Source organism: Salmo salar, chromosome 19 (assembly GCF_965601325.2).
Source record: "Salmo salar chromosome 19, fSalSal1, whole genome shotgun sequence".
NCBI lineage: Eukaryota > Metazoa > Chordata > Actinopteri > Salmoniformes > Salmonidae > Salmo > Salmo salar.
The window spans coordinates 52861601-52884848 of record NC_138309.1 but is presented as its reverse complement, the minus strand read 5'-3'; the positions used below and the strand labels follow the sequence as shown (position 1 = coordinate 52884848).

The window sequence follows — 23248 nt, the reverse complement described above, 5'->3', positions numbered from 1 at the left end:
AAAAAACACAAATACAAATCTAAATTAGCCAACGCCAATGGCGACAGGTAGTCTTACTGGGGTCTGACTCTTAACGACAAGACATCTAGCAATTACACATACATTATATATATAAAAGTATGTGGACACCCCTTCAAATGAGTGGATTCGGCTATTTCAGCCACACCCGTTGGTGACAGGTTTATACATTCTTTGCACACAGTCATGCAATCTCCATAGACAAACATTGTCAGTAGAATGGCCTGACTGAAGAGCTCAGTGACTTTCAACATGGCACTGTCATAGGATGCCACCTTTCACAAAAACCTAAAATCACCATGCACAGTGCCAAGCGTCGGCGTAAAGCTCGCAGCCATTGGACTCTGGAGCAGTGGAAACAAGTTCTCTGGAGTGATGAATCACGCATCACCATCTAGCAGTCTGACTGACGAATCTGTGTTTGGCGAATGCCAGGAGAACGATACCTGTCCGAATGCATAGTGCCAACTATAAAGTTTGGTGGAGGAGGAATAATGGTCTGAGGCTGTTTTTCATGGTTCGGGCTAGGCCCCTTAGTTCCAGTGAAGGGAAATCTTAACACTACAGCATACAATGACATTGTAGACGATTCTGTGCTTCCAACTTTGTGGCAACAGTTTGGGGAAGGCCCTTTCCTGTTTTAGCATGACAATGCCCCCATGCACAAAGCGAGGTCAATATAGAAATGGTTTGTTGGGATCGGTGTTGAAAAACTGGACTGGCCTGCACAGCGTCCTGACCTCAACTCCATTCAACACCTTTGGGATGAATTGGAATGCAGACTGCGAGCCAGGCCTAATTGCCCAACATCAGTGCCCGACCTCACTAATGCTCTTGTCGCTGAATGGAAGCAAGTCCCTGTAGCAATGTTCCAACATCTATTGGAAAGCCTTCCCAGAAGAGTGGTCGCTGTTATATCAGAAAAAGGAGGACCAACTCCATATTAATGCCCACGATTTTGGAATGAGATGTTCGACAAGCACGTGCCCACATACTTTTGGTCATGTAGTTTACATGTCAGTATATGCACACAAAAAGTAGGCGTTGTGCCGTGCGTGAGGTGTTGCTTTAATTGTTTTTTGAAACCAAGTTTGCTGTTCACTTGTGAAATATGAGATGGGAGTTCCATGGCTCTGTATAATACTATACATTTCCTTGAATTTGTTCTGGACTTTTGGGGAATGTGAAAAGACCCCATGTCTGGTGGGGTAAGTGTGTGTGTCAGTGCTGTGTTTAAGTTGACTATGCAAACAATTTGGAATTTCGAACACATGAATGTTTCTTATTAAAAAAAAGACCAATGCAGTCAGTCTTTCCTCAACTCTTAGCCAAGAGAGACTGGCATGCATAGTATTAATATTTTCCCTCTGATTACAATGAAGAGTAAGACATGCCACTCTGTTCTGGGCAAGCTGCAGCTTAACTACTATAGGTCCTTCTTTGCAGCACTTTATCATATTTTTTTAATTTAACTAGGCAAGTCAGTTAAGAACAAATTCTTATTTACAATGACAGCCCAGGAACAGTGGGTAAACAAGGCAGAACGACATATTTTTCCCTTGTGGGCTCGGGGATTCAATCCAGCAATACTTTCGGTTACTGGCCCAATGCTCTAACCACTAGGCTACCTGCCGCCCCATATGACTGGACAATATCAAGATAAGATAAAATTAGAGCCTGTGGTGTCTCTTTATCACGGACAGACCTCTCAACATCTTTACAAACAGTGATCAATATATTTTGACAATGACAGTTTACAATCTAAGGTAACACCAAGTAATTTAGTCTCCTCAACTTGTTCAACAGCCACACCACTCATTACCAGATTCAGCTGAGGTCTAGAACTTAGGGAATGATTTGTACCAAATACAATGACATCACTGTGATTATGCTATTCCAATCCATACCTTAGAACATAGTCACACAAAATACATTTTACAATGCAAAAGCAATCATTCGAAGAACAATGACGTGTTTGACGTCAGTGCTGGGCAGTCTTTTTAAAGAACTTGCGGTAGCTTTTTCCCTGTCCTCCTCCAATTTAGTAAAAAGTATTCAACAGACGCCGTTATGTAAGCTAAGACAAGGCCGGTTGTGATACAGCCTGGAAACGAACCAGGGTCTGTAGTGACACCTCTAAAGCTGAGATGCAGTCATTTAGACAGCTGCGCCACTCGGGAGCCCAATGAGATGAGATGCATACTGAATAGAAAGCTACACAATTACACCAAAAGCAGTTTAATACTAGTCTTAGTGACAGTAATGTATTGTGTGCATACAAGTAAACAGTATATGATTAACATAGATTTAGTTTGTTTTGAGTTTGTGGAGATTGCAGGTGGCGATGTGCAAAAGTTAGGTTTGAGAGCCCTCTGCTGGTGAATATTGGAAAATGTCAATACTTCAATCACTTTCACTACCAACTCAAAAATCAACATATTATGTGAAACTACATGATTATATAAGGAAATATTATGTCAACAAAGCAAAGCATAACATTGATGGCAATTGCAGAACATGTCATGCCACGTGAAGTGTATCTCTTCTCCCTAATCCTCCTCCCTAACTACAGCTGGCATCATTCAACCCCCGATCAATAAAAAACGCTGCCATCACCAGGAGAGCTTCATCAGCAGTGTTAGACTGCTAGGTGTGACATCTGTGGGTAGGAATCTATCACTGGTGTGTCTGAGGTGATGGTGGGAGTCCAGCCTGGCACCACTGAGACCTAGCCAAATAACTCCCATCTCACCTTGGCAGCAGCCACACTGTTATGAGACTGGTGGCAGGGTGAGACTGGGACCGTATGGAGTGTGAACCTGGTTGATTATCTCACACTCCTGTGGCGCACGGCACAAACACTTCGACACCACGCGTCAACAAATAGCACAATATATGACTCCCTAAACTACAAGCACATTACTGACGTTATGATGCCTTTATTCCTTCACATATTGTTCAGCTATAAGTAGGAACAGGGGCATATTGGAGTTAATTTTAGCCCGCTCTATATAACTTCTTAGTCTAGCAACCATACTTACAGTTAAAGTCTGAAGTTTACATACACCATAGCAAAATACATTTAAACTCAGCTTTTCACAATTCCTGACATTTAATTCCAGTAAAGATTCCCTGTCTTAGGTCAGTTAGGATCACCAGTTTATTTTAAGAATGTGAAATGTCAGAATAATAGTAGAGAAAATTATTTATTTCAGATTTTATTTCTTTCATCACATTCCCAGTGGGTCAGAAGTCTACATACACAATTAGTATTTGGTAGCATTGCATTTAAATGATTTAACTTGGGTCAAACGTTTCGGGTAGCCTTCCACAAGCTTCCCACAATTAGTTGGGAGGAATTTTGGCCCATTCCTCCTGACAGAGCTGGTGTAACTGAGTCAGGTTTGTAGGCCTCCTTGCTCGCACACGCTTTTTCAGTTCTGCCCACAAATTATCTATAGGATTGAGGTCAGGGCTTTGTGATGGCCACTCCAATACATTGACTTTGCTTTCCTTAAGCCATTTTTCCACAACTTTGGAAGTATGCTTGGGGTCATTGTCCATTTGGAAGACCCATTTGCGACCAAGCTTTAACTTCCTGACTGATTTCTTGAGATGTTGCTTCAATATATCCACATCATTTTCCTTCCTCACGATGCCATCTATTTTGTGAAGTGCACCAGTCCCTCCTGCAGCAAATCACCCCCACAACATGGTGCTGCCAACCCCGTGCCTCACGGTTGGGATGGTGTTCTTCGCTTGCAAGCCTCCCCCTTTTTCCTCCAAACATACCGATGGTCATTATGGCCAAACAGTTCTATTTTTGTTTCATCAGACCGGAGGACATTTCTCCAAAAAGTACAATCTTTGTCCCCATGTGCAGTTGCAAACCGTAGTCTGGCTTTTTTTTATGGCGGTTTTGGAGCAGTGGCTTCTTACTTACTGAGCGGCCTTTCAGGTTATGTCGATATAGGACTCGTTTTACTGTGGATATAGATACTTTTGTACCTGTTTCCACCAGCATCTTCACAAGGTCCATTTCTGTTGTTCTGGGATTGATTTGCACTTTTCGCACCAAAGTACGTTCATCTCTAGGAGACATAACGTGTTTCCTTCCTGAGCGAAATTCAACTTAGTGTATGTAAACTTCTGACCCACTGGAATTGTGATACAGTGAATTATAAGTGAAATAATCTGTCTATAAACAATTGTTGGAAAGTAGAAGTAGATGTTCTAACCGACTTGCCAAAACTATAGTTTGTTAACAAGAAATTTGTGGAGTGGTTGAAAAACAAGTTTTAATGACTCCAACCTAAGTGTATGTAAACTTCCGACTTCAACTGTACATCCATATTCATATACTGTACAAATCAACACTTTACCCTTCAGAGAAAATCTTAATCATTCTAAAATGGTCCTCTCATAAGCATCACGTCCATTCATTTGATTATAGAAATAATTATCCTTAAAAAGAGGAGTACTTTGCAAGTATACAAATGTTTCTTTGACCACTGCAATCAATATTCTTGTACTTGTGATCGTTATGAGAAGAGTGCAGTGTAAGGGGAAAGAATGCCAGTGAGAGTCACAGCTTGTGTTGTGTACATACAGGCATGACCTGCTGCAGGTCGTCCAGTGTGAGGGTCGCCATGCCAACGGGGGGATCGAGGTCACACGGCACCACGGGCGGGGTCAGCAGCTTCTTGTAGACACAGGGGGGGAAGCTGATGTCCAGGGTGATGCTGTTGTAGACGGCCAGTCCCATGAGCTGACACATATCAAGTTGAGGGTGTATCAAAGTCTATGGTAAGGCGGTAATCACAGATCCTTTGCAATAGAAAGCAATTACCTTCCAACACCAAATGACTCAAGGTTATCATTACAATAACTCATATACACCACTAGAAGAACAGATTAAAATGTGGTTAGTTATATTCCTTTAATGTAGCATAGCAGTATTGTGCTCCTGAGTTCTTCATACTTTGTAACAATGACAGCATTTTATACTAGCTTCAGACCCTGCAGCGTGTGGTAATGATCATAATTATCACTCGATTAACACAGTATTTTGCCATGTATATTGGCTAGTAGCATACCTGAAGAGCGAATATAAACAGCAGGTGTATTATGCATTTACAATGAAATTGGACGGAGCCTGAACTCCTAAAGCGGTTCCAGCTGCTTCTGGCAGATCTCACTTCATGTGTCGTCCATATGGAACTTCTGTGGGAGAGGCTAAGCTGCAGAGCTCCCTAGCTTGCTAAATAGATGAATAGAGTTTGGGAAAATGCTTCAACTTATATTGGCGCAGACTTGGGGAAAATTCCATGGGAACTGAGAGGCGGAGAATGAAAATCAGACCGCTCCAGCCAGACTAGCAGCCCACAAAATAAGACAAAACAGAACCTTTCCGTTTTTATCACTATCTCTCTCTCTTTCTCTCTATTCTCTGTTGTGACATGGCATTTTTCATCACCCCGCCCTCCCTGTGGTGTTGGTAGCACAGTTTCAGACAGAGACACATAGCCACTTCAGTGTCGGTCAGTGTGCAGTAATTCTAACCGAGTGGCAGACAGACTGGTGAGGTGGAAGGGGTGCAGGGGTATGTGGGTGGACTAGCTCAGGCTGGCTGAACATGCCTCAGGCAAGGAGGGGACAGCAGACAATGGAGAGAGGTAAGGCCAGGACACGGCCCTGGCTCCTGGCTACTGGCTGCCTCTGTGTCTGCCTCATCACTTGTGATTGTGCAACTTGGCGAGATTCGAGTCAGCCGTAACCAAGGGGAGAGCCACGTGCGCACAAGCTGCGACTCCCAACACACAGTGACTGTCGTCTCTGTAGAACACCCAGAAAGTGCTGAATACATGGTAGTGTCATTCCACCAATAGAGGGCCCTTTGGGTAGTGTTATTCTGTAAACCTTTTTAAATATATACAGTAGCAGTCAAAGTTTGGACACACCTACTCATTCACAGGTTTTTCTTAATTTTTATGGACTTGGTCTTTTACCAAATAGGGCTATCTTCTGTATACCACACCTACCTTGTCACAAAACAACTGATTGGCTCAAACTCATTAAGAAGGAAATAAATTCCACAAATTAACTTTTATGAAGGCACACCTGTTCATTGAAATGCATTCCAGGTGACTACCTAATGAAGCTGGTTGAGAGAATGCCAAGAGTGTGCATAGCTGTCATCAAGGCAAAGAGGGGCTACTTTGAATATATTTTGATTTGTTTAACACTTTTTTGGTTACTACATGATTCCATATGTGTTATTTCAAAGTTTTGATATCTTCACTATTATTCTACAATATAGAAAATAGTAAAAATAAAGAAAAACCCTTGAATGAATAGGTGTGTCCAAACTTTTGACTGGTACTGTATTTCATCTAATTTTAAAAGTAAACTTAGCGATATAACGTAGATGCAGAAAGTAAACAGCATAGTTGGTCAACTTCCGCAACAACTAAGAGTGTGGAAACATGGCTACCACACTGTGAACAGCATGTAGTGAACAGATACTGTGTGTGACTGTGTGAGAGCGAAGTTGTGCATCTCACTCATCTCAATATTTGCAGTGGTGCTCGTGACACCTTTAGCATTCTGTCATAAAGAGCCCATGGTCAACGTCACAACAAACATATTTTCCCATCTACATAGGTTCAACTAATAAAAATGACGATAAAAGGTGACAATTAAAGTAACAGGGTTGACTGTAACAGGGTTGACAAGGTCATCTTAAATCAGCCATAAATCCCCTTGTGACAGGGGGAATGGAAGCTTGTTGTGTACAACAGCGAGGGGCAATTGAATGCAACCCCCCCACACACACACACAGTGTACTTGTTAAAACATCTATGAGTAACAGGGTTTTCCACCACAAAACACCAAAAAATGGCCAAAAAGAGTAGAAACAGCTCACCTGCTTTTAAACTATGATTTAACTATTAGATGTTCAATGTTTCTTTTGAAAAAATAATTTTAAAAGGAATAGTTTTACCATACTAAAAAGAATTCATTTCACAACTAGGGCTTTACAATTATGGTGAAAACCTGGGAAAATGTGGGTCTTAAGTGGGCTCAACTAATTGATTTGAATGAAAACAAACTACTATTGAAATGTTAACATGATTTAGTTTAGTTAGAGTGTAGGTGTATATGATCTAGCTGTTACATTTAGTTTTTGATCTAAATAAACACTATGTCACAAGGATATAAAAGACACGCACTCTATTCGTGGAACGACCCGGTAACTTAACACATTCATATTCTGCATGCTTTAGTTATTCTATTAGATTACATCAGATTGCAATGTGCCAAATAGAAAAGCACTGCAGAGTCTCCTCAGTTTAGAAGATGACAAACTGAAGAATTCCCACAAAATTATAGTTCTAAAACTAAAGCTATCATCTGCAAAGCAGCAATTAACCTGGCATAGGGAGAGTGGAGAACCTCGGAGTATCTATGGTAAATGTGCAAAGATTCCCAGGAGTTCTTCCTCACTATGTGACCTGACTAAAACTCCAGACGCCAGTTACAGGGTACAACATGAGGACTCCAGCTGTACGTTGAGAATCTGTTTACAGTTCGCGAAGGGCAACACGGTACCGTAAATCACGGTATGGTACAAAAGGATACGACTCCGACCAATCGGAACTCGGAGTAGTTGTCACACTTCCAGCTGCTGAACCAGTGACAGTGGGAATCCTTGAAGAACGTAAACATGCCTGCAGAGAGGAGACACAAATACACTCTGCTTAAACACAACTCCACCCAGACATGACATAGACAGAACACAGGTCTCCGGTCAAAGACAGATAACAAATGTTCTGAATAGAGTACATGGGAATTTCGTTTTTTGGACTGCTAGGTCCCAAACCAAATGGGAGATACTGTAAATAGAATCTGTCCCAGAACATGAAGATCATACATTTGAGTTTTTTTCTTAATTAACAGGTCAGCATTCTTAGTCTGGATACTGGTTGAGACTGTAGGATGAAGAATAGAAAGCCAGGGCTAAAGGAGAAATACATCTCCTGAACGTATACTGTTATCTATAGAGAAAATAGCAATGTTGCAAACAAAACAGCTGTAACATCTGTATCTATGTTTGTCCCATATGTCTCACCGTGGTCTGTGTGAAAGATCTGTCGGATGAGAAGGAGAAACCACTCCTTGGTCAGACCACCCATGTCTAAACCAGCCTCCCCCACAAACGACACTTTCAGCTTCTTCTTCAAGTCTGCTCGATTTCTAGTCAGCTAAAAGCAGGAGAGCAAGTTAAGCTGTGGCCAACTTTCTTGAATTTATCAGAACAAGGCATGCCGCATGTCTGAATTTATACAGTTGAAGTTTAAACTTGTTTTTCAACCACTCCACAAATTTCTTGTTAACAAACTATAGTTTTGGCAAGTCGGTTAGGACATCTACTTTGTGCATGACACAAGTCATTTTTCCAACAATTGTTTACAGTCAGATTATTTCACCTATAATTCACTGTATCACAATTCCTGTGGGTCAGAAGTTTACATACACTACGTTGATTGTGCCTTTAAACAGCTTGGAACATTTCAGAAAATGATGTTATGGCTTTAGAAGCTTCTGACAGGCTAATTGACATCATTTGAGTCAATTGGAGGTGTACCTGTGGATGTATTTCAAGGCCTACCTTCAAACTCAGTGCCTCTTTGCTTGACATCATGGGAAAATCAAAAGAAATTAGCCAAGACCTCAGAAAAAAATTGTAGACCTCCACAAGTCTGGTTCATCCTTGGGAGCAATTTCCAAACGCCTGAAGGTACCATGTTCATCTGTACAAACAATAGTACGCAAGTATAAACACCATGGGACCACGCAGCTGTCATACTGCTCAGGAAGGAGACGCGTTCTGTCTCCTAGAGATGAACGTACTTTGGTGCGAAAAGCGCAAATCAATCCCAGAACAACAGCAAAGGACCTTGTGAAGATGCTGGAGGAAACAGGTACAAAAGTATCTATATCCACAGTAAAACGAGTCCTATATCGACATAACATGAAAGGCCACTCAGCATAGAAGAAGCCACTGCTCCAAAACCGCCAATAAAAAAAGCCAGGCTACGGTTTGCAACTGCACATGGGGACAAAGATCGTACTTTTTGGAGACATGTCCTCTGGTCTGATGAAACAAAAATAGAACTGTTTGGCCATAATGGGCATCGTTATGTTTGGAGGAAAAAGGGGGAGGCTTGCAAGCTGAAGAACACCAAACCAACCGTGAAGCACGGGGGTGGCAGCATCATGTTGTGGGGGTGATTTGCTGCAGGGGGGACTGGTGCACTTCACAAAATAGATGGCATCGTGAGGAAGGAAAATTATGTGGATATATTGAAGCAACATCTCAAGAAATCAGTCAGAAAGTTAAAGCTTGGTCGCAAATGGGTCTTCCAAATGGACAATGACCCCAAGCATACTTCCAAAGTTGTGGCAAAATGGCTTAAGGACAACAAAGTCAAGGTATTGGAGTGGCCATCACAAAGCCCTGACCTCAATCCTATAGATAATTTGTGGGCAGAACTGAAAAAGCATGTGCGAGCAAGGAGGCCTACAAACCTGACTCAGTTACACGAGCTCTGTCAGGAGGAAGGGGCCAAAATTCACCCAACATATTGTGGGAAGCTTGTTGAAGGCTACTCGAAACGTTTGACCCAAGTTAAACAATTTAAAGGCAATGCTACCAAATACTAATTGAGTGTATGTAAACGTCTGACCCACTGGGAATGTGATGAAAGAAATAAAATCTGAAATAAATCATTCTCTCTACTATTATTCTGACATTTCACATTCTTAAAATAAGTGGTTAAAATCCTAACTGACCTAAGACAAGGAATTTTTACTAGGATTAAATGTCAGGAATTGTGAAAAACTGAGTTTAAATGTATTTGGCTAAGGTGTTTGTAAACCTCTGACTTCAACTGTACATACCTCGGATATTTCAGTTTTGAAATGCACTGCATGGAAAGCAGTGAGATAACTGAATTTACATCAAATGAATTGGCTCTTACATTATTGCATAACAGAAATAGTAATCAAGCCTCTCTTCCAGGGCTGTCTTCTTAAATAATGTTTTTTTGTGTCTGTTAGATGGGAAATGGTATTACCTCATCCATTGAGTCACTGACCAGCTGCAGCCGTCGGACTTTGATGTTGAGAAAGAGCAAGCTCATGTCCACTCGCTGTCTGCGAGACACTTTGTCCACCAGGCTTTGCTGAAATAAATAACAAGAGCCACTCCTTATGTTGTTACCACAGTACATGATGTTTAAATTGGACCACTGCTGTCTGAGAGGGAGAGCGTATGTTTTCAATCTGGTTTAGTGAGATATACACTGTAAATATTGTAAACTTATTGTTCTTGGTTTTTCCTGACTACAAGATGGACCGGGAAAAACTTGAGGACCTATACAGTATACACTCCAACATACATACATTATTTTTTATAAAAATTAAATATATATATATATACAAAATAATATATATGCATTCTCTGTACATTAACTCTAGGAAGTCAATATGCCAATATGAAGAATGGTAAGAGTTAGTCTGAGAATGTGATGCATTGTCTGTGCTTTGACAGTGCAATACAATGACACTGTCAAAGATGGATGACAAGGACCCATGTGGGCAGTGACCTCTGTCTCACCCTGGCCATGCTGATCATCTGCTGTTCAGAGTCCTTCTGGATAACGGCCTTCTTCACCACCGTGGACAGAATGAAGGCGAACTGGCAGAATGTAAACCTGGGGACAGAGAGGAACAGGATGGAACGGGAATATTTGGTTATCATAAGGAAATAATGTTTTGGTTTCATCAGGGATTGTGTGATTTTGGTGTATGATACTCATTGAAGATAGCTGCTGGATATATTTCATGTTGCAATCTGATATCAAACAAATAACCTGTTGTGCTAATGCTGAAAGCTGACACAAGAGGGAGCTCCATTTATTTACAGGGAAACACAGGAACCATAACAGCAAGGGCTGTGGGGAGAATTGAAGAGCACTGGTCAACATAAGCTTTGCTCTGATAATATTGTCCTGTCACACCTGGTAGAGTTTCCCTGAGTCTGCCATATTCGATAGTCTTCCATGAAGTCAGTGTGGTCCAGTGTGGGGTTGTAGAAGTCAACAAAGGGCAGGATAGGAGTGCTAGAAATGATATTTGCTGCATCTACAAAGGAGAAAAAACAGAAACAGTATCGAGTTCTCTTGGAGACTGATATATTCTCATGAACTTTGACACCTCTTCTGACCCTCAAACAACGTCTACCCCAGACACATATGGGTAGGAGAACCAGACAAATATGGGTAGATAACCAGACAAATATGATAAAAAAAGAACCAGGCAAATATGGTTAGGATAACCAGACAAATATGGTTAGAATAACCAGACAAATATGGTTAGAATAACCAGACAAATATGGGTAGATAACCAGACAAATATGGTTAGGAGACGCAGACAAATATGGTTAGGAGAACCAGACAAATATGGGTAGATAACCAGACAAATATGGTTAGGAAAACCAGATAAATATGGGTAGATAACCAGACAAATATGGGTAGATAACCAGACAAATATGGTTAGGAGAACCAGACAAATATGGGTAGATAACCAGACAAATATGGTTAGGAGAACCAGACAAATATGGGTAGGAGAACCAGACAAATATGGGTAGATAACCAGACAAATATGGTTAGGAGAACCAGACAAATATGGGTAGATAACCAGACAAATATGGGTAGGAGAACCAAACAAATATGGTTAGGAGAACCAGACAAATATGGGTAGATAACCAGACAAATATGGGTAGGAGAACCAAACAAATATGGGTCGATAACCAGACAAATATGGGTAGGAGAACCAAACAAATATGGTTAGGAGAACCAGACAAATATGGGTCGATAACCAGACAAATATGGGTAGGAGAACCAAACAAATATGGACAAGAGAATTCAATCTCTGTAGAAAGTGCAGTTTATTCCATTACAAGGGATAGACCGATCCCCCATTTCCCTAAATCTCCACACTACTACACTAACATCCCCCTGCCCTGACCATTGCCCCAGTCTCATATCTCTGTGGGGGTGGAGATAGAAGACGTCCTACTCACTGAGGAGGGAGAGGACCTTGGTTGCGGAGGGGATCCACCAGGAGCACTTGGCCATGGGGGGCAGCTCCTCGGGCTTGACTGGGAACAGACGGGTGGAGATGAAGAGGTGCAGCCGCTCCACCAGCTGTTTGAACCGCTTCTGGGACAACCTGGGTTAGATAATCATCATCGAGGCATTATCACCATGGCAAGGAATACATTTTAACTTTCAAAACAGATTGTCTTTGCTTGAAAGCTATGACTGCTCAATTCCTACCAACTGCTACTAAAACAATTTGGAAAACGTCATTTATTTAACTTTCCTGGATAAAGAATAACAACATGGTTTCTTTCTGAGGACTGTGTTTACTTTGTGGATAACAACTACAGCCTGGAAAAGCATGGGACTGCATAAGACAGAGGAACAATTCTGACTCTTACTTCTTAAACCAGTGCATCAGGAAATAGTGGTCTGCTTCCGCCAGCGCGGCTATTTGCCTCAGTAAGTGTGCATAGATGACATATGTGGCTGGGCTGGTGCACTGAGGGTTCTGCAACAAAGAGAAGCTTTTTCAGCAGTGGCACTGCACTTCAAAAGGGAAATAAAACTTAACAACAGAAGAAGTCTGGCTTCTAATAAAGACTGGCATTACAGAGGAAACCAGACTATTTTACTTCAAACATGACCTCATCCGTTCCCTCGGCAGACAGAGAGAGAGAGCGGGAAGAGAGAGAGAGCAAGAGAGAAGAAAGAGAGAGGAGAGGAGAATAATATCACTGGTATTATAAGGGTCTGACTGACATCAACCAAGCCAATCAGACACATTTACCAAGGCTGCTTCCCACATGGCACCATATTGCTTATATAGTGCACAACTTGATCAGAGGTGCTATGGGCCCTGGTCAAATGTAGTACACTACTCTATGGGCCCTGGTCAAATGTATTGCACTACTCTATGGGCCCTGGTCAAATGTAGTACACTACTCTATGGGCCCTGGTCAAATGTAGTACACTACTCCATGGGCCCTGGTCAAATGTATTGCGCTACTCTATGGGCCCTAGTCAAATGTAGTACACTACTATATGGGCCCTGGTCTAATGTAGTACACTACTATATGGGCCCTGGTCTAATGTAGTACACTACTCTATGGGTCCTGGTCAAATGTAGTATACTACTCTATGGGCCCTGGTCAAATGTAGAGCACCATTTAGGAAATAGGGTGTTAATTGTGATACAAACCCTATAATTAATTAATTAATTAATAATTGTCTTGTCCCTTTCAATTTCACATGATCTGTCAGAGAGCCTATCAACAGCCCAAAGACAAATCACACTAAATGTAGATGAGAGAACTGGAGAGAGTCAATGACCACAAAACGTTGTTGGCAAGAAAGGGATGGAAGACGTGCTTTTTAATTTACGGTCCTATAAACCCCATAAAACGCCTGAAACAATAATTAACCATGAATGGGATAGAGACAAGAGTCTCCAACCAAAGTCTCAATTTTTAGCAGACAGAAATCGTCCCAGTTCAACTCAGCCATTTCCCAGTCTGCCTACCGAGTCTCTCCCAGGCTGTTTGTGTCCATATTTGGCCGGTGCCAAGCCTACCTCTAGTCTGTTGGTCATGTGTAAAGTAAACACTCTGCTCTCATTATATCCAGAGCCTGACTGAGACGGACTGCTTGGGCTATGACTGGAGTCAATGGGCCATGTGGTGAGGGAGTGCATCAAGAGTTTCCTGTGTTTGCCTTTAGACTGAGGGCTGAGGGGGGCATGTGGTGAGGGAGCGCATCAAGAGTTTCCTGTGTTTGCCTTTAGACTGAGGGCTGGGGGGGTAATGCGTATATTTGAATGCAGAAACGGCCTCACTTCTAATGAGGAAATTGCCGTTATTACTGTTACATAATGAAAGGAGTTTGTTATTTATAGCGTGGAATTAAGTATCAGCGGTCAAAAGAGCACATTAGCCAAATCTGTGTGTCATTTGTACCAGTAGTGTGTACATATACAGCATGTGATGCATGACGTTACCTGAACTAGAATGAAATACGCTCTCAGGTCATCCTTCGTCCGTCGACTGCTAAACAAAGAAGAGAATATTAAGTTAATTTCATTTCTCATCCAGTATGTAACATTTACATCAATATTCAAGTCACAAAGTATAGAGCTTTACTATGTAGAGAGGAATCCTTTGATTTGAGTGTCAAATAAAAGAGCACTACACTATAAGAATGCCACACACCCCTTCCATTCTCTCAACAAGCTGTTAATGATCCCCTTCAGCACTGCTCTCTGGGCATCAGGAGGCTGTTGAATCAATGTTAGATCAAAGTTAGTGAGAGGTTTTCATTTCAACAACCTAATATAAACATGGCTATTCGTTGCTCTATCATTCTACATACCGTGTGCGATAATGCGTCATAGACAGCATTGACGAATTTGGTATTGATTCCTGAGTCTTCAATCGTGTTGAACGGTGGGCTTGCATCTTTCTGGAAAGAGAAATTAAGAGCACATTTAGATTAGGACTAACACATAGGTTAGTTTGGTCTACAGTCGTGGCCAAAAGCTTTGAGAATGACACAAATATACATTTTCACAAAGTCTGCTGCCTCAGTGTCTTTCAATATTTTTGTCAGATGTTACTATGGAATACTGAAGTATAATTACAAGCATTTCATAAGTGTCAAAGGCTTTTATTGACAATTACATGAAGTTGATGCAAAGAGTCAATATTTGCAGTGTTGACCCTTCTTTTTCAAGACCTCTGCAATCCACCCTGGCATGCTGTCAATGAACTTCTGGGCCACATCCTGACTGATGGCGGCCCATTCTTGCATAATCAATGCTTGGAGTTTGTCAGAATTTGTGGGGTTTTGTTTGTCCATCCACCTCTTGAGGATTGACCACAAGTTCTCAATGGGAGTAAAGTCTGGGGAGTTTCCTGGCCATGGACCCAAAATATCGATGTTTTGTTCCCCGAGCCACTTAGTTATCATTTTGCCTTATGGCAAGGTGCCCCATAATGCTGGGAAAGGCATTGTTTGTCACCAAACTGTTCCTGGATGGTTGGGAGAAGTTGCTCTTGGAGGATGTGTTGGCACAATTCTTTATTCATGGCTGTGTTCTTAGGCAAAATTGTGAGTGAGCCCACTCCCTTGGCTGAGAAGCAACCCCACACATGAATGGTCTCAGGATGCTTTACTGTTGGCATGACACAGGACTGATGGTAGCGCTCACCTTGTCTTCTCCGGACAAGCTTTTTTCCGGATGCCCCAAACAATCGGAAAGGGGATTCATCAGAGAAAATGACTTTACCCCAGTCCTCAGCAGTCCAATCCCTGTACCTTTTGCAGAATATCAGTCTGTCCCTGATGTTTTTCCTGGAGAGAAGTGGCTTCTTTGCTGCCCTTCTAGACACCAGGCCATCCTCCAAAAGTCTTCGCCTCACTGTGCGTGCAGATGCACTCACACCTGCCTGCTGCCATTCCTGAGCAAGCTCTGTACTGGTGGTGCCCCGATCCTGCAGCTGAATCAACTTTAGGAGACGGTCCTGGCGCTTGCTGGACTTTCATGGGTGCCCTGAAGCCTTCTTCACAACAATTGAACCGCTCTCCTTGAAGTTCTTGATGATCCGATAAATGGTTGATTTAGGTGCTATCTTACTGGCAGCAATATCCTTGCCTGTGAAGCCCTTTTTGTGCAAAGCAATGGTGACGGCACGTGTTTCCTTGCAGGTAACCATGGTTGACAGAGGAAGAACAATGATTCCAAGCACCACCCTCCTTTTGAAGCTTCTAGTCTGTTATTCGAACTCAATCAGCATGACAGAGTGATCTGCAGCCTTGTCCTCGTCAACACTCACACCTGTGTTAACGAGAGAATCACTGACATGATGTCAGCTGGTCCTTTTGTGGCAGGGCTGAAATGCAGTGGAAATGTTTTTGGGGATTCAGTTCATTTGCATGGCAAAGAGGGACTTTGCAATTAATTGCAATTCATCTGATCACTCTTCATAACATTCTGGAGTATATGCAAATTTCCATCATACAAACTGAGGCATCAGACTTTGTGAAAATTAATTTTTGTGTCATTATAAAAACTTTTGGCCACGGCTGTACACTTATTGGTGACTCGCTCAGTTCAAGTCTGGTTCCATCTGGGGGAAGGCTAATATTCTATATTATACACTGGGTGGCTTGAGCCATGAATGCTGATTGGCTGACAGCCGTGGTATATCAGACCGTATACCACGGGTATGACAAAACATGTATTTTTACTGTTCTAATTACATTGGTAACCAGTTTAAGCAATAGGGCACCTCGAGGGTTCGTAGTATATTGGCAATATACCACAGCTAAGGGCTGTATCCAGGCACGTGTTGCGTCGTACCTAAGAACAGCCCTTAGCCGTGGTATATTGGCCATATTGTCACGCCCTGACCTTAGAGAGCCTTTCTATTTCTCTATTTGGTCAGGTCAGGGTGTGATTTGGATGGCTATGGTTCCCAATCAGAGGCAGCTGTCTATCGTTGTCTCTGATTGGGAATCATACTTAGGCAGCCTTTTCCCCACTTGTGTTTGTGGGTAATTATTATTTCTGTGAGTGTTTTGTGTGCGCCACGGTTGCGTCACGTTCTGTTTTTCCTGTTTGTTTGTGTAAGTTTCACTTCGATTAAAGGATGTGGAATTACAGGCACACTGTGCCTTGGCTTATTTATGATAGGGAGTTTGAAGACAGTGAACGTGACAGAATTACCCACCACAAAAAGACCAAGCAGCGTGTGCCTACTGGGAAGACGAGCTGGACCGGGGAGAATCAACCACGACGCAAGCACGAGAGGCAGCCCCCAATCCATTTTTTTGGGGGGGCACACGGGGTGGTTGGCGGAGCGAGGTTTCAGACCAGAGCCAACTCCCCGCACTCGCTGTAAGGAGCGTGTGACCGTGCAGGCACCATGCTTTGCGGTTACACGTACTGTGTCTCCGGTACGCATCCACAGCCCGGTGCACTCTGTGCCAGCTCCCCGCATTTGCCGTGCTAGAGTTGGCATTCAGCCAGGACGGATTGTGCCGGCTCAGCGCTCCTGGTCACCGGTGCGTCTCTTTGGCCCAGGATATCCTGCGCCGGCTCTGCGCACTGTGTCTCCGGTGCGCCTTCACAGCCCAGTGCGTCCTGTGCCAGCGCACCGCAGTTGCTGGGCTAGGGTGAGCATCCAGCCAGGACGCGTTGTGCCAGCTCTACACTCCAGCCCTCCAGTGCGCCTCCTTGGTCCAGGATGTCCTGCGCCGGCTCTGCGCACTGTGTCTCTGGTGCGCTTCACAGCCCGGTACGTCCTGTGCCGGCTCCACGTGGCCCGAAGCCTCCAGTGATGATCCATGGCACGAAGCCTCCAGTGGTGATCCATGGCACGAAGCCTCCAGTGGTGATTCATGGAACGAAGCCTCCAGTGGTGATCCATGGCACGAAGCCTCCAGTGGTGATCCATGGCCCGAAGCCTCCAGTGATGATCCATGGCCTGAAGCCTCCAGTGATGATCCATGGCACGAAGCCTCCAGTGATGATCCATGGCACGAAGCCTCCAGTGATGATCCATGGCCTGAAGCCTCCAGTGATGATCCATGGCACGAAGCCTCCAGTGATGATCCATGACACGAAGCCTCCAGTGATGATCCATGGCCGAAGCCTCCAGTGATGATCCATGGCCCGAAGCCTCCAGTGATGATCCATGGCACGATGCCTTCAGCGATGATCCATGGCACGAAGCCTTCAGCGATGATCCATGGCACGAAGCCTCCAGCGACGGTCCCCAGTCCAGAGCCTCCAGCGACGGTCAGCAGTCCAGAGTCTCCAGCGACGGTCTGCAGTCCAGAGTCTGACCTTAGAGAGCCTTTCTATTTCTCTATTTGATCAGGTCAGGTTGTGATTTGGGTGGGCAATCTAGTTTTCTTATTTCTTTGTTTGGCCGGGTATGGTTCCCAATCAGAGGCAGCTGTCTATCGTTGTCTCTGATTGGGGATCATAGTTAGGGAGCCTTTTCCCCACCTGTGTTTGTGGGTAATTATTATTTCTGTGAGTGTTTTGTGTGCGCCACGGTTGCGTCACGTTCTGTTTCTGTTTTTCCTGTTTGTTTGTGTAAGGTTCACTTCGATTAAAGGATGTGGAATTACAGGCACGCTGCGCCTTGGCTTATTTATGATAGGGAGTTTGAAGACAGTGAACGTGACACATATACCACACCTTCTCTGGCCTTATTGCTTAATTATAAACTGGGTGGTTCGTACCCAGAATGCTGATTGGCTAACAGCCGTGGTATATCAAACCGTATGACAAAACATTTATTTTTTCTGCTCTAATTATGTTGGTAACCAGTTTATAATAGCAATAAGGCACCTTGGGGGTTTGTGATATAAGGCCAATATACCACGGACTGTATCCAGGCACTCTGTGTTGCGTTGTAAATAAGAACTTAGTCATGGTATGTTGGCCATATACAACACCCCCATGGGCCTTATTGCTTAATTATACTTTGTTATGACATATTTATCCTAGACCCTCTAGGAAGCAATGCAAACCGACCATGGCACATTCTAAACATTTACCCAACTGTTGCGAATATGATCATACGTTCTCTTATAGGTCCTGCTCTTATGAATAACCCTCTCTATGGAAACCAGGCACAGGTGCTTTTCTTCCCGACTCTCTAAATGACTTCATTCATTTACAGACTCAAAAACAACTCTCCAAATTCCCCTTTACCTGGCTCCCAGAAATACTTTATTCACCGACTTTTAATACCAAAACAATGATCACCTTTAATTTGCGTTGATCAGTCACATTTCAAAATTAGCACGGTTGCTTTAGCAATTTTACCATCACACTTATCTATACAAATGAATTGACATAGTAGTGCAATAAGTCCTGATAAATCATGCTGTATAAATAGCACTGGCTTGACTGACAATACAAATACGAAACCTCAGAATTGAACATGGCACAGACATGGGGATTACCCACCTTAAAGGCAGCATTCAGTTCTAAAAAGGAGCCGAACGTGGTCAAGTAGAAATCGTGGACGTGTTTCCAATCGCCTGAGACTGTTGCCCTCTCAATGTCTTCCCTAGTAAACATTAGACAAATATTAAAAGTAATTTCTGAATGATAATAAGGATGTGTGTGTGTGTGTGTGTGTGTGTGTGTACTTACTGAAACTCTTTGACAGTCTTGGTGCGGAGGGGCATGACTGGGTCAGAGGCAAAGCGCGCCCTAACCTCAGGAGGCAGATTGTCAACAGTGATGCGATGTTGATGTTGATGCTTCAGTCTGACATTAGGACAGATGGGGGGAAGCTCTCTACCTGCAGGCGGAGTAACAACACACATATATAAAAAAAAACACACAAACACTCTCATCCAAATGTATCATCCCTGAAAATAAAAATAAAAAATATTAAAGATGCAATATGCAACTTTTTGGGTGACCCGACCGAATTCACATAGAAATGTGAGTTACAGCCTCCCGAGTGCCGCAGCGGTCTAAGGCACTGCAGTGCTTGAGGCATCACTACAGATCCGGGCTCGATCCAGACCGGGAGACCCATGAGGCGTCGTCCGGGTTAGGGGAGGGTTTGGTTGGCATGTCCTTGTCCCATCACGCTCTAGCGACTCCTGTGTGCACCCTGATACGGTCTCCAGTTGTACTGCGTTTCCTCCGACACATTGGTACAGCTGGCTTCCGGATTAAGCGAGCAGTGTGTCAAGAAGCATTGTGGCTCTCAACCTGTGCCTCTCCCAAGTCCATACGGGAGTTGCAGCGTTGAGACAAGACTGTAACTACCAATTGGATATCACGAAATTGGGGAGAAAAAGGGGTAAAAGTACAACAAAAATAAATAAATAATAAAAATAAAATAAAAATGCATGTGAGATATAGATCTGTCATTCTCATTGAAAGCAAGTCTAAGAAGCGGTAGATCTGTTCTATGTGCAGCACTTCTATGCTTCATATTCTTATGTTTCGTTTTTGCATCTTTTACTTTTGGTTTTGTACACCAGCTTCAAACAGCTGAAAATAAAATATTTTGGGTTATGGAAAATATATTTCACAGCTGTTTAGATGGTAGGATGATTCTCTACTCTGTACTTGCTTGTTTTGTAACAAATTAGGCAAACTATTAGAATTTTAGCAACCAGGAAATGGTTGCTCGATTTTTGCATAGTGCATCTTTAACAAATTCCTAATGAAAATGAAGGCGGTAACCATTATGATCAACTCTACTTGCTGGTAATGAGAGCCCAGGTACCAGTGTATAAGACAGGTGCTCTTATCCACATTATAGTTTAACAATCTCAATGAACTGTATATAACAAGATGAAACCTGCATAAATGTTTTTTTCTTCTCATATCACAACAATGAGCAGCGTAGGGCAATGAACTCTCCATATTTTCAAGTATAAGTGACAGCAATATATTAACATCTTTTGAAAACTTCTGTCGCCAGCCCACACAACGGTCGTGGTCATTACACCCAGAACAAGTTCTCCCTATAAAGGAACAGCAGTTCTGAATGGGCCTTTGTCTCCCTCATCTGCATCAAGTATTGATGCCCAAGTCTCCTCTAACATCTTTGATCTCAATAATAGGAAGCCACGACAACACATCTGCCTGGAGCATCGCTCATTAATTCAAAACAGCCTGTATGGGTCACTTTGCAATTGAAACTAGCCTTTCTTTTGGGAGTGCTGTGTGAAAATGATTTAATTTTAAGCCTCTTAGTGTTATTATTAAGTCTCAAAGTGTACCCTGTACCTGAAGGTAACAATATAAAAAATGTGTTAGGTAGCCATATTGATAGCACATGATAGATAATACTTGAGTAAATGCTTCTTGCCGGCACTTTGATATTGGTTCACTATGGCTGCGTTTAAAAAAGCAGGCCAATTCTGATATTTTTCTTCACTAATTTATGTTTTGACCAATCGGCTCAGATCTTTTCACATCAGATATTTTTCAGAGCAATTAATGAAAAAAAGAATTGCGCTGCCTGTGTAATTGGGCTGCCTGTGAGCTTCAGAAATCTCAGTTCACAAAAGACTGTTGCTTTCTTATTCAAGTTGACTCTTGAATGAGGTAATGTGAACATTAGGGTTACCATGACGGACCATACCATGCCGTATGCCAGGAAGGATAAACTGGGAGGAGAGGCTGTGGCTACCATCCTCCTTTCTGTGGTTTGAGATGAAGTTGAGAGATGGATATGGCAGCTTTGGTCCACGATCAAGTCCCTATGATAAAAATCACAATTCATTTGACAGACATCATGGTCTGCGTTTAGACAGGCGGCCCAATTCTGATCTTTTTTCCACAAATTGTTTTTTTGACAAATCACAAAAGATCTTTTCACATCAGATATTTTTCAGAGCTGATCTGATTGAATAAAAGAACAGAATAGGCTGCCTGTCTAAACACTGCCATGAGTCTTGGATGTCCAAAAAAATTTACATCAGGTCCTGGAATTTTAACAGTATCGATTAGAACTATAACAGTATAGAATACTATTCATTCACAGCAAGTACTGTAGCACATAGGCCACCAAAATAAAAGTCTGATACATAAACAAAATGTACAGTATAATGTTTGGGTTTTGTTACAGTGATAATGTGGTATATTACTCACAAAGCCGCTATGCTGTTTTATAACATAAATGGGCTAGGAAGAGCTGGCCAAAAGGTCCCACCCTTAGTTTTAACATCAACACATTTCCAAAAGGATAAGCTCTGAGGTCATTGAAATGGTTAAGTTATCATTATGCAATGAAATAAATTGACATTGTATGACTTCATTGTTACATTGATCCCACATGAAAACTGTTACTTTATTTCTTAATTGGACATGAAAACACATTTAAAGAATATGAAAAATATATTTTTTAAACTTCATACTAACAGAGCTGGAATGACTGGAAATTGGAGGGAGTCTATCTCTCTCCCTTTCCGCCTGATGCAGTGGTGTGTGGTTTTCTCTCGTAATGTTGAGCAGCATTTCTTCATCAGTTGAAAAGTCTCGTTTAGGTCGCAGTCACATTTCTCTTTTCTTAACTAAAACAAGTTAAAAGAACTCACAATACCCTCACACACGGTACCCGCAGTAACAAAACATCGAATCATTTGAAACTAACTCTAAAAGAACATTCAGGACCTGAAACGCTCTCTCGTCTTCATTGTAAGCAGGTGAGCTCGCGCAAAGTTGTCAGCGCGCGGAGACCAGAGTCTGATGCTGTGGTCAAAGTGAACACGCACGAGCGTCCGCATTCGATAGGTAATGTCGCCGAAGTCTAGTTTAGGTGCTACACTTATGTAAGCATAAGTTAATTATTTTCCATCTAACTGGATGTATCGTCTATATTTGCAGTGCAGCTGTACACATGCGCCATGTTGTCTAAGAGGAGGTTCATAGTTACGAGCTTGGATACCATGGATGTCCTTACGTAAGTGTGCGGTCTTGCTGTGACTGATTTACTTCGCCCAGGGAGGGTCTGTTTAGACTTCGAGGAAACGGCTCGAGAAATTAATTTATCACCAGGTACTGCTAGACTTCATTTGAGATGTCTTTCTGTAGTGATAATGTATCCTACTACCCTGCCCTACTTATAGACAACACGATTTTATAACTGTGTTATTACACATGATGACTTGACCTTGCATCACCTTGCTTTTGCCTTTTCTAATAAATACAGTACTGCAAAGTTGATTGTGAAGATAGAGGCACTTTCAGCAGTAGTAGGCTACTGGTAAGTTCCACTGGTGAGATCAGAGGAGCCTTCTCCACCCTTTTACCACAACCTTCTCATTAAGGCCATCACAAACTTTAGATGAGCGCCAGTCAAATCATGAACATGTACCAAGCCTTAAATCATCTGGCAGATGAGTAGTGAGGAGGATAATGACAGCCTCTTCATCACTGTAGCGTGGGATTATTGTTGCTGATGCAAGCAAATTGCTGTTATGTTATGGAACTTCTAGCTGACAGAGAGGGATCCTCACAGCTTCATTACTGGAAACTGAGTCAGAGTCGTACAGTATATGCTATAGCCATTCCC

At 42.6% G+C, this 23248-nt stretch overlaps 1 protein-coding gene across 4 annotated transcripts in view; it reads right to left on the bottom strand.

Annotated features, from left to right (window-relative positions):
- Nucleotides 1-22607, bottom strand: part of LOC106578970 (putative E3 ubiquitin-protein ligase HECTD2) — a 34160-nt gene extending 11553 nt beyond the window's left edge. For 2 of the 4 annotated variants that reach the window (XR_014381628.1, XM_014158307.3), the window contains exons 1-15: nucleotides 22096-22606; nucleotides 21317-21434; nucleotides 19357-19507; nucleotides 19168-19270; nucleotides 14553-14642; nucleotides 14393-14457; nucleotides 14182-14230; nucleotides 12587-12696; nucleotides 12167-12315; nucleotides 11103-11226; nucleotides 10700-10796; nucleotides 10158-10265; nucleotides 8150-8282; nucleotides 7660-7748; nucleotides 4628-4786 (exon numbers count right to left, since the gene is read on the bottom strand). Coding sequence is in view for 3 of the 4 variants with exons in the window: in XM_014158307.3 (XP_014013782.1) it covers nucleotides 4628-4786; nucleotides 7660-7748; nucleotides 8150-8282; nucleotides 10158-10265; nucleotides 10700-10796; nucleotides 11103-11226; nucleotides 12167-12315; nucleotides 12587-12696; nucleotides 14182-14230; nucleotides 14393-14457; nucleotides 14553-14642; nucleotides 19168-19270; nucleotides 19357-19507; nucleotides 21317-21434; nucleotides 22096-22191 (1641 nt within the window). In the remaining variant the exon portion in view is untranslated. Of the gene's footprint in view, nucleotides 1-4627; nucleotides 4787-7659; nucleotides 7749-8149; nucleotides 8283-10157; nucleotides 10266-10699; nucleotides 10797-11102; nucleotides 11227-12166; nucleotides 12316-12586; nucleotides 12697-14181; nucleotides 14231-14392; nucleotides 14458-14552; nucleotides 14643-19167; nucleotides 19271-19356; nucleotides 19508-21316; nucleotides 21435-22095 lie in introns of all 4 variants that reach the window. The other 2 variants (XM_014158308.3, XM_014158309.3) reach the window with 2 other exon arrangements.
- Nucleotides 22608-23248: the final 641 nt, after the last annotated feature.